An 11,705-nucleotide genomic window follows, 5' to 3' on the forward strand; every position below is an offset into this window, starting at 1 on the left:
ATTATAGCTGTATACTATCTTTGCTTCACAAAAATTCTTTTGGCAAAGAAACTTTCATCAAGGCTTGGATAAAACTTGGATCAAAACCCAAGACAAGTGGGCAGAGCAGAATGAAAAATAATAAGTCCTTTTTCGACAGCTGCTTTGGATACCAGGGAGTATTTATTTGATTGGAGGTCGCGACTCCAAAAGAAAGTTCATTAAAATTATGGCCTCTTCTAATTTTTGAACTGGCCCCAGAAAGGAGGAGGGAGGGATATGATAAGTACCATAGACCCCAACTTTGCCTTTCTGGTCGTTTGCTTTTGAAAATAATCATTGGACTGTTAATTTGTTTCAAGCTCAAATTTTTGTTGGCGCTCGTTTTCTGTTTTTCTTTCCAGTTGAAGAATCTTTAGCTCATGCAAATCAAAGAAACTCAAGTTTTGACTACCCACACCAAAAGACAAAATACTTCGTAAATAAAATGTTTACATTTTTCAAATTTAAAATACTCTCAACGTTGGTGGTTATAGTGGGTGTGGCAGTAGTAGTTCGCACCCTTAATTAAGAAAAAGGGGTTAATTAGGTGGTGACCCCTTATTGGGTGTTTGGCCACTGCCCACTAGGCATAGGTTGGATAAAAGGGTTAAATTAAAACAAAAAGCTTTCTACCCCGATGTCTAGCTCAACAATCGAGAAAACAACCCTACATAAATGATATGTATTTTATGCCGTCGGACCTAACTCTTTCATACACTTTGTTTTATGGCTATAATTGAACATCCCTCATGATTTAGACAATGTCACGAGGATAAGTGATGTGTTCCAAAGAACCAGATCGAATTGCGGAAAGATATACAGACAGTTTCATCTTTCGTAGTCCTAAAGCGGGTTTTAAATGGTTATTTTGGGAATATTAAAATTTCCTGTTGTTTGTCTTAATAATGGATAATAGTTCATTTTTTTGATTTTTTTTAAACTAATTTTGTGGGTCCTTGCAGAGATTAAAATTTTCTATTTGAACTACATTAACCCGCGATGCATTTCAATTATATATGATAATTTAATAATTTAATTGTCTGTTGCTTAATAAACATAGAAATGTTTCACTTTTTAGTTGCTTTAAAAGTAGCACACGTTTATTAAATAAAACCGCTGTAACTGTTATGGATATACATGTATGGGCAAAGCAATTAAAATTTTCCATTTCACTCAACCTAAAACCAAAAAGGTTTACTTGTTTGTTTGAGTTATATATTTTTTTCTTTTGTGTCAATGTTTTCTTTATTTGAAGTTTATCAATACAAGGGGATGGAAGACGACATGGAAAACCAAATGATTGCGTTGACTGGGAGTTTCACTAAAAAAAAAAATAAGAACCAACCAACTTAATTAAGCTTATCATATACATTCCAAGCACAAGCTGTCGAACAGGAAGAAAAATTAAAGCTCCTGTCACTTGCAATTATTTAGCCCGTAGGTTGATTTCTTTTCTGTTGCTCCCAAAAGAGAAGAAATTACCCGAACTGATCAACCGCTTCAGTAAACTGCACGGAAAGCAATCGCATTTTTCTTTTGATTAATAATAGTCTAAGAAATAATTTTAGCAACTTGGCATTTATGAATGTCAGTGCTCAAGAAAGCCCTATAGATTAGTGTAGTGTCGAAGTGAAATAGGTTTGGTTTAATAGTTTAAAACAATCTCAATACGACGGATATTCTATTCTATAGCCACCTACTTACAGGCTATCACAAACAATAAATTAAATAACAAACAAGAGAGAATGCTATATTCGCGTTCCTGTCATATACTATCATATACTCGTTACTCAGCTAGTGTGAATGCCAACTCGGGCTATCTATAGATATTGGGGATTAAAATAAGAAAAAAGGTAAACATGGTTTAAAAGTGTGGTCGTATTGGGTGCTTTGTAGGCGTCAGAGTGGGAGTGAAAAATTTGTATTGATAATACGATAATAACTAATCAAAATATTTTAAAAAGTACCAAAACATTTTTTAAAGGTGTGACCGTTCCAGTTTTTGGCGGACTGTGGACAAGTGGACGTGGCAATATGCCTATAGAACCATTTTTGTATACTGAATAACAATACTTTATGACTGCTCATAGGACAGATATATGATATTTTTGATCAAACTAAAACTGAAATTATATGTATTTAGTTTAAAAGCTTATTACACCGCAGCTTAACACTTTTTTATGAAAAACAACGAATGTTTGTGTTTTTCTATTATTCCAATGTCAGCTTATAGTTTTTTTTGTAATAGCATATACAAAAATTTATAAATTATATAAACTAAGAACACATATAGGTATTCTTAAAGATATTGACAATTAAAATGATTCGTTATATCTACAGAAAAATTAAGGAAAGTTTACAAAGTCCCAAAAGGTTGATTTTAATATAATCTTCTTTTCTAAGTCAAGTGTATTTTTTCTGAACCATCGGTAAATCAGTTTACATTCATCGAAAACTTTAAGTGTCACAAAAAAAAAACCCATTCGATATCCACAATTTGTACACAATCATTTTCCTTTTCGCTTTCCAGTCATATTAAATACGGTTTATTCACACGCAAATCCTAAACATAAAACTTACCCTAAAATGTATTGTAAAGTAGTTCGGAAAAACCTGTAAATTGTACTCCTGTCGTTTGGTGTTTTCTGTCCATTTGTTAAGTTGCTCAAGGGTCGAGTTATTATAAAAGATAAATCCAGTCTTCGCTAACATCACATTTCTTTCTGTATCAATTTAATCAATTTTCAATTGTCATGCATATACAAACTCTCACATTAGCATATCTTTAAGCGTCCAGGTCAAAGTTTTTTTTGAAAGTATGAGTACCTGCCTGAAACGATTTTTCTGTCCTAACAAACCAGTCTGCAGCTCGGGCAGAAGAGCCACTTTCTATTATCCTGGAGGTGGGTCCTACTCGGGCTACTGGTTATGCAACAAACACCAGGGCTGGGGCGTCAAAAAGACGGCAAAGAGAACTTGCCAGTACTTTTTTGGTAAAAAACATCCTGAAGGTCAGCTCATTTATGAGGGAGACTGGGTGATGAACAAACGGCAGGGAGTCGGATCAATGCTACGCAAACGCGGAACTGAGGTACAGCTGATATATTCGGGAAGATGGTACGATGACATGAAATGTGGAGAAGGTAAGCAATTTTATTCCGACGGATGTGTCTACTTCGGAAAATGGATAAAAAATCGACGGCACGGTTTGGGCATCCAGTGGTACAACGATGGGAATATTTATGCGGGCGAATGGGAAACAGATTTCAGGCATGGACTTGGGGTAATGTTTTATGGTTTGTAAATAATAATTGTTAATAGAATTTCCCGACTAACATTTTAATTTAAACCAGCTAATGGAAACCGGTACGAAGGACACTTTGCACGCGGATACAAAAATGGTGAGGGTGTTTTCTATCATATGCACACGGGACAAATTCAAAAAGGGATGTGGGAAAATGATAATTTAAAGACGTCGGTGGTACAGGATGAACCAAATATACGTTGTAATACTGTAATAACATCGTATCCGATTCCACGAAACTATCTTAAGTACCCAAACGAAATAATGCGAAAACTTTTTCAAATGCACAAAGCTTTTAGCAATAAGCCCCATCGTAGATTCAATGACAGGGTCAGTCTTGCCTTTATCCACCATCACCGACAGTACGCGTCCTGCGAAGAGCGCTTTGCTTCACCAACAATTGTAGACCTCTACCCCAGAGCTGAGTTTGGATGCACTTGCGACTGCGAAAATGTTGCCAGAAACGAAACCAATATTAGTCAGATATAACTTTTTGACCGTAAACTTTTCAAAGTTGATTGTTAAAATTTGGCAAAATCAATATTAAAAAAAAATTATATGTGATAACAATTTGTAATATTATTATTAATATTGGTATAGTTGCAGTTCATGTATGTACATATAAAAAGCAGTAAGCTCCTTACATAAATTGCTTATTCATTTTTAAAATGTTATTTACTTGCTTTATATAAATTAGCTCTTTTTCTTTCTTTTACTAAACAAGAACTTAAGCCGCCAGAGAGGCTTTTTCTAATGGTAGCAAAAATACCTGTGTATCCCATCACCCCCATTTATTCCAACAAAACAGACTTGCCACGCCCCAGATGAAGCACCCTCCCTCCCACAACCCCCAAAAAATACACCCACGTTTTCTACTTAATGATAAAAGAAAGGACATTAACGGGCCTCGGAGCATCTCAACGTTTTTGAGCGGCTTTCAAGTGAAAAGCAAAGAATTAAAAAAAAAATTAGCAAGAAAAAGGTCGAAAAAAAGAAGTGGAAAAAAGCAACAACAAATGGGTACTCGCACAATGGAAGAAAAGAAAAAGATTTCAAACCACCTCCCAGCGCACGCTCTACGTAATGCTTCTCCTGCAAGCTCTCCATTTATCAAGTTCCTTTTATTTTGGTGCGCGGGCGTAGTTAAAAATTAATAAATGAAATTAATGCCGACGACACTTTGCAAGGCATTGGTCAGTACGGAAGTGGAAGATGTAGCCAAGGTTTTTTGGCTTCCCTCTGTTTACATCAAAAACATTTTCATTTGAAATATTAAGCACCTAAAAGTCGATAATGCTTTTTCTTGCCAGTGACAGCTGCGTCGCATGAATTTAATTATAGCCAGCTGAATATCACGAGGGCAGTAACACTTTTTGGCAACCTAAGGTCCATCCAACGCAATTAACTGCCCTCCTCCCTGAAACGGAAGTAAAAACTTTTACGGGAAAAATCTGTGTAAATTCATCTTTGTCGTGGCCGGTGATTAATCAAAAGCAAAAGAAGCACAAGAAATAGTACAGCGCACCCTGATGAAGGTGTATTGCTGGGAGTGTATCCTATGTGTGCCTCTCCAAGCTGTCCCCATTGTGCAGTTAGATGTGAATTTACATATTAAAAAGTCCGAGCCTGATATGTAAATTCAAAAACAGACTTGGAACTGGATCTAAAACTTTTTCATAGCTCTGACCATATTATTTCATAATTTCACAAATATGTTGTATTTTTCATAATTTCATCTAACTTAGAAATAGTTGATACAATTTAAAAACACAATAAACACATTATAATTATCAATCTTTTTTTTATAGAGTGTGATTATCCCTAATATTGACCTAGAAAATGTGTATTTAATTCAAATCCATTTTAAAAGGACACTTTATGTGAAATACTTCCTTCGGGATTTTGAACTTCAAATATTGCTGGACTGACTCCCGATGATGGTAATGTGGGCGGGTGTGTAATCGGATTGATAAACGTCTTTCCGTGGGGGAACATCTCATCGAATGTGGCGCTGGCAAGGATTTTATTTGCCACATCTAAAAACTTTTTCGAAAGACTGTGCTCTATGCTTGTCTCAATCTCTTTCAGATATAATTCTTGATTGTTGTTAATAAGTCTATTTCCTACGTCACCAAAAACTCTATCGCCGGTAAACAGGTTTGCCAGGTTTAATTTAAAAGTCTTAAAATCAATGCGCATGGTCATCTTGGTAAATTTCACATAGTCTTTGCCATTTCGCAGATACCGAGAGCCACGTATTTTAACGAATGCTTTTGCGTTTTCTGATATTAAACAAATGAGTTTTGTTTTAGTTTTTATGTTAAGTTAAAACCTACCGCAATTTCCGTGCATGTTTCCTATTTCTTTTATGTCTAGGAGTAGCAAATTCAGATGCAGCGAGTACTTCCCTCTAAAGTCTATGCGCGGAAGTGTAATCCAGAGATCGTACGATGTGTCTAACGGTTTGGCACTTCATGCAAAAAACAATATCATAGAATCTTCATTTTAACAATGCTTAGTCTTAAGTACATAAGGCGTTCAATGACAAAGTTACTCCCTCCGTTGGCTTCAATATCCGTGAAAACAGCTTGAAATTGACTACTTAGTCTGAATTCAATATTATCTAGGGACAACGGTTCTAATGAAGGTATTGTGAAGCCATCCCCCAGGTTGCCATGCACTAGTAAAGGCCTTATTTGGTACACAGCGTTAATGATACAGCGCTCCAAAAGAGGTTCATTGCGGGCGCATGGTGTAATTGTGGACGCTAACAGAAAAATATTTATATGGAATAAAAAATTACTATTTTACGTTCAATGCATTTAAAAACGTTATTAAAAAGCGTTACAAAACAATCCTTTGCACTAAGTGCAATTGGATACTTACGCAGCTTTGCAATAATTAAAGGACACTGCACCAATAACCACACCAGCAATAATACGAAACTCTCAAAACACCTATAGTAAATCATCTCTAGAGCGGTATTATACAATGTTTTGGATTTGAATGAACTGTAGTTGCTGCAGCCAAGAGCTCTACTATCGATTCAACAGGCAGTAGATCGTGGTTTTGATTGAATTAAGCGTGCTTAGCTAAAGTCTCCCTCTCTCGCGACATTTTCGTAGCAATAAGCGAGCAGCTTACACTTACAAACGCACAAGGCAACGATTACGCAGTTGCCCACTGACGCCACTCAGGCGCACGTGAGCTGTCGCCTTGCACGTTAAGTTGAATTTATGTGGTTTAAAGTGAATTAAAACAATGCCAAATTCATGGTTTTAACATTGAATAACAAATGCAACCAAATCAGCTACGAAAATTTAAATATTAAATTTATCTGCATTCTCCACGGGCCAACCTCGTCGCAACAGTTATAATGTATGCGTAAGGATAAGACAAACTAGATTGGGGATAACATCAACACCAATCAGGAAACACAAAATGTTTATTTTTTTGCAATGCAAATTGGAGATTTATTAACGAAGCAAGCTAAACATAAAATAAACATTATACTTTGGTCACCATTTTACCAATAACTTACCACCAATTTATTGTAAAATATGTAACCATCTCGAATGCTGTCACCAAAAGTAATCATTAAAATTTTATAAACTGTATAAATTAAAATTTAAATTTAAAAACAAATTATTTAAAAAATCTATATATAACAAAAGATTCGAGTTCCCCGACTATTGTATGCCCGTTAAATATCTAGTGGTAGTGCCAAAGAGAAATTTCTACAGTTTTCTCGCATATCGATAGGAATTAGGAATAAATACTACATATTTAATTTATTAAATTTATTTTTACTAATTTAATTTTTAAAATGTTTGTGAGCGTTGAAAAATGTTCTTGGCAAATCCATAGATATTTAGAAAAGTTTTAAAAAATCAACACATTTTTCAAAAGTGTGAGCGTCGAAACAATGGGACGTTTGTGGGAGGTGGTGGGCAACATGAGTCAACAAACATGCGCTGCGTCTATGCCTCTCGAATCTGAATGAGCGACTCTAGTACACCCTTTTGGTCTACGAGTAACGGGTGCAGTTATTTTTGCACAGAAAATTATCTTGAAAAATTCACTTCTAGTGGAAAGTTTCGCAATAATAATTGAGAAATTATTAACATACTGAGTTATCAAATCATAAAAAAAAACTAGATTACCGGACAAGAAATGATTAAAATATTTCCGCCGAATACAGTTCAATGATAAATACATACACAATATATACAGACGAGGTTAATTTAAAACCAACCAAGTCCCAGGATATATTATCATATTTTCCCGTTTTACGGATAGAAACACATCAAATTTGTAACGAATTACATTTGATGTGTGTAATAAAAAGCCATAACAGCTGTCGAAATGAAAGTTCTCTCTTCCATCAATAGGCTTTCACACCGCATTTTGGCCTAATTAAGTTTTCAAGTGCAATAAAATGATGGCCGCCGGACTGTGTAACTCAAAAGTTCGAAGGTACCAGAAGAAAAACCAACGGGGAGGAAAACGTCCCATTACGTGCGGGCATCAAATTTGTGCTCAAGTACATAAAACACAACTTAAAAACTTAAATGGATTTACCACAACATGACGAGAATCAGAAATGTAGATAAGGATGATGAACATACAAGGGCACGTGTACCAAGTTCAGTAAAATACTTATTCATTCTCAAGGTAGTATTTGAACGTATAACCTATATTTTTAACATATGTATGATCAATGTATGATATGTCAAGCATGTCGCCAATTAGAAACCCTTTGCTCTGCTGAGAAAACTTCTTGCACGTCCCACAGCGAAGAAATGATATAAAATTCTTTATATATATATTCTTGATCGGGATCAAGAGCCGAGACGATCTGGACATGTCAGTCCGTATGTCCGTATGAACAGATCTCAGGAACTATAAAAGATATAATGTTAAGATTAAGCATGAGGGTTTTAGAGTCATAGACGCAGCGCAGCAGTTTACTGATGCTGACACGCCCACAAACTCCTCAAAACGGTCACGTACAAACAGTCAAACAAGAGTTCCCCGACTATCAGATACCCGTTACTCAGGTAGTGTGAATGTGAACGCGAAATTTAATCATTTTTTGGGATATTGATAGATATTAGGGAAAAAATGAGAAAAAATTTAAAAAATTATTTAAAAGTGTGGGTGTTATGGGCGTTTTATAGGTGAAAGGAGGAACGTGACAAAAGTGTTTTTGGTATACAGATAAAAATGGACAAGACAAACAATAAAACGAAGAAAAGTGTGGGCGTGGTAGTTTTTGGGCGTTAACTCTATCGCGTGTGGGCATGGCAAAAATTTGTTTGGCAAAACGATAGAATAAAATTATGAAAACATTTTACAATATTTTTTAAAAGTGTGGCCGTGCCAATCTTTTGGCGGTTTGTTGCGCAACATTTGAAAACAAACTTGCACTGTGGGTATAACTCTGGAATCTGCAACCTTAATCTTAACTAGCTGTTAAAGTTTGCAGAATCGAATCGTTCACACAGACAGACGGACGAATAGATGGACTCTTCTAGAGATCCTGATAAAGAATATATATGCGAATAGGGTTGGAAACTCTTCTTTTTACCTGTTTCATACTCTTCAACCAATAAAGTGTGAAGGGTATAAAATGACATGTGGTTTGGGTTTCAAGGCTTCTACGTAAAATCAGTTTCATAAGTAAAACACTAATTTCATTCTAACGGTTTGAGTCTCCGAAACAATTGTAAAATGGTTTAAGTCCGCGCAATAATTCAATTTCAGTATCTTAAACACATTTTTAGTGGTATTTTTGTATTGTCAGAGGTAGAGCCACACCGGCCGCAAATGACAACAGAAAATAAGGAATATAAAATAAAATAATATAATAAATTTGTTATCATCTAAAATAGGAAAGGCATTATTTGTCTGAAATTAAAATCCCTGTGAAATGTCAGTAGCTCAACTGCGAAAAGCTTTGATGCGAAAATCTGCTGTGTTGAATCTTAAATTTTTGTGTTTTTTTGATTGTTTCAGGGGTAAGCACAGAACAGCCCAACAGGATGCAATCTTCGTAGCATTCATGGAACGACATCCAATCATCTCTAAAAATTATCTTAAAGGCGACAAGCAAGCGGCGGAGGCAGCTTGGAAAAGATTGACAAATGAGCTAAATAGTGTAGGTCCGCCTATCAAGGAGGTCTGCGAATGGAAGCGGGTAGGTACTAAACAAAATACATGGAACTGACTACCACCTTTGAAACGATTTTAACAGGTTTGGAAAGACTGGAAAAGTTGCATTCGAAAAAAAATTACTAATAATCGGCTAGAGAACTCTAAGGCTACTGGCAAAGGATCGTTATACCAAGATACTCTCACTCCGCTGGAGGATGCAGTTGCTGTAATCTGCGACCTGTACGATATGGCAGATACCATCACCGAGGGCTGCCCCAAGGATCAAGCTGAAATGAGCCACGGTGTTTCTTTGAAATTCATAAAAACTGACCAAGACGATTCCACGGTGACAGATCGTAAGGAAGTGTTATAATAAAGTCTTTTTTTATCACCAATATTTTTCAGAAGACTATGAAGATGAGGATTGCTCCATCAATATTAGACGTTTGGGTGGTCAGTTAGAGCATAGTTCTAGCGCTAACACATCACAGACTACTCCTAAAAAAAGAAAGCGGTTTAAAGAAACTACTTTCGAAATTGAACAGGAACTTTCTGTTCCGGTCCTCTTGGATATAGCAAGGGAGCTTAGTGACTTAAATAGGCAATCCCGCTTAAACGCCCAGCGAACTAAAGCTAACACGGAAGCATTATTTGCTTTGAGTACGCAGATAGCCGATTTAATGCAGCAGCAGTTAAAAGAACGTAAGCGTCTTAACGCGATAATGGAGAAATTTGTACTGAAAATGGAATCCTCAGATTAGAGCCAACATAAAAACTATAGATTATGGATTAAAATTAATTAAGAATATCCTATATTTCAATCCCGTATATCCTTATCAGCTTTAACAATATAAATAATAAATAAAACAAGAGAGAATGCTATAGTCGAGTTCCCCGACTATCAGATACCCGTTACTCAGCAAGTATGAATGGGAACGCGAATTTTCATTATTTGTCTGGGATATTAGGGAACAAAATGAAAAAAATTAAAATTGGTTTAAAAGTGTAGGCGTGACTGGTTGGTCGTTATGAAGGTGAAAGGCGGGGCGTAGCCACAGGGTTTTTGGAATGCAGATACAAATGGGCAAGACAATCAATAAAACGAAGAAAAATCTAAATACTTTAGTGTTGGGCGGCTTTAGAGCGTTAGAGTGGGCGTGGCAAAAAGATTTTTTGGAAAATAAGAATGTGAAAAATATGAACACATTTTTAAAAAGTGTGGGTGTGGAACTTTTGGGCGATTTAGAAACAAACTTACGCTGCGCCTATGCTTCTGGAATATTCATGTCTAATTTTCCTAGCTTAAATAGTTCCTGAGATTGAGGTGTTCATACGGACAGACATGGCCAGATCGACTCGGCTAATGATCCGGATCAGAAATATATATACTTTATAAGGTCGAAAACAGTTCCTTCTGCCTGTGACATACTTTTAACGAATATAGTATACGCTTTTCTTTACGATGAACGGGCATATAAGCTAGTAAAGCTTATATGACAAGCAAGGAATAATGGTAACTAAATTGTCAGCATTGGGTTCCATACACACGTGAAGCGTTCACAAATTTGACATGCACCCTTGATTTTAAAGTTTTAGTAGTAAACCAATTTAAACAGATTTTAATTGACAGTAAATATGAATTATTCCTATGTAGCACCAAAGTCTAGACTCGGTATTCAAAATAATAAAATAACAGCGGGGCGCGACAATTTTGAGCGGCTTATGGGCGCTGGAAATCATCTCATCAAGAAGCTGGGTTCGGAAAAATCGTATTTTTGAAAATTAAAAGCTGGAAGCATTTGCCCATTTTTTGCCCACCAATTAGTTTTTTTTTTGCTCACGTCCAGTATTTATTTATTTTTAAATCGCAATAACATCGTTTGCCCACCCTTTAGAATGTTGAAAAAATTTATACTTTAAAAAATATAAGACATTCAAGTTTACCTCGGTCTACTAAGAGAATAAAGCGTTTGACCATCTATTAAAACAAAATATTATCCATAAAAAATGTTTGCCCAAACATTATTATTAGTTTTTATCGTTTGCCCACCCTTAAAAATACCTTTAAAAATTTTTTTTTTTGTTGCCCACTCTTAAAACCAATTCCTCTTAAAACTAAAAAATTTCGTTTGCCCACCCTTTAAAATTAGATTTTAACGTTTTCCCATCCTTCAAAATTAGATTATAACGTTTGCCCATCCTTTAAAATGATTTTTTTTCGTTT

At 35.6% G+C, this 11,705-nt stretch overlaps 3 protein-coding genes across 4 annotated transcripts; 2 read left to right on the forward strand and 1 right to left on the reverse strand.

Moving 5' to 3' along the window:
* Positions 1 to 2,630: 2,630 nt before the first annotated feature.
* Positions 2,631 to 3,883, forward strand: LOC117138692 (MORN repeat-containing protein 3). The gene is made up of 2 exons (XM_033300951.1): positions 2,631 to 3,317; positions 3,375 to 3,883. Exons 1-2 carry the CDS (start codon positions 2,840 to 2,842, stop codon positions 3,812 to 3,814), a joined length of 918 nt encoding a protein of 305 aa, XP_033156842.1. The 5' UTR covers positions 2,631 to 2,839; the 3' UTR covers positions 3,815 to 3,883.
* A 1,289-nt stretch (positions 3,884 to 5,172) lies between these two features.
* Positions 5,173 to 7,914, reverse strand: LOC117138660. Its single transcript, XM_033300893.1, is given in 6 exon segments — positions 5,173 to 5,236; positions 5,238 to 5,607; positions 5,662 to 5,742; positions 5,880 to 6,127; positions 6,484 to 6,540; positions 7,907 to 7,914. Coding segments are annotated over 6 exon segments (828 nt in total).
* A 1,208-nt stretch (positions 7,915 to 9,122) lies between these two features.
* On the forward strand, positions 9,123 to 10,389 carry LOC117138693. Of its 2 annotated transcripts, none has more exons than XM_033300953.1 (4): positions 9,123 to 9,259; positions 9,344 to 9,524; positions 9,582 to 9,837; positions 9,890 to 10,389. In XM_033300953.1, coding segments are annotated over exons 1-4 (792 nt in total). In that variant the 5' UTR covers positions 9,123 to 9,257; the 3' UTR covers positions 10,243 to 10,389. The 2 variants fall into 2 exon arrangements, with proteins under 2 accessions (XP_033156844.1, XP_033156843.1); XM_033300952.1 differs by having other exon boundaries at positions 9,124 to 9,259; positions 9,887 to 10,280.
* Positions 10,390 to 11,705: the final 1,316 nt, after the last annotated feature.

The sequence above is a fragment of the Drosophila mauritiana genome, chromosome 2R (assembly GCF_004382145.1).
Source record: "Drosophila mauritiana strain mau12 chromosome 2R, ASM438214v1, whole genome shotgun sequence".
Lineage (NCBI taxonomy): Eukaryota > Metazoa > Arthropoda > Insecta > Diptera > Drosophilidae > Drosophila > Drosophila mauritiana.

Coding starts and splice junctions, on each gene's coding strand:
- LOC117138692 (XM_033300951.1), top strand. CDS start 2,840: ATGAGTACCTGCCTGAAACGATTTTTCTGTCCTAACAAACCAGTCTGC. Junction 3,318..3,374: donor ACTTGGGGTAATGTTTTATG/GTTTGTAAATAA, acceptor AATTTAAACCAG/CTAATGGAAACCGGTACGAA.
- LOC117138693 (XM_033300952.1), top strand. Junction 9,525..9,581: donor AGGTCTGCGAATGGAAGCGG/GTAGGTACTAAA, acceptor CGATTTTAACAG/GTTTGGAAAGACTGGAAAAG. Junction 9,838..9,886: donor CGATTCCACGGTGACAGATC/GTAAGGAAGTGT, acceptor AATATTTTTCAG/AAGACTATGAAGATGAGGAT.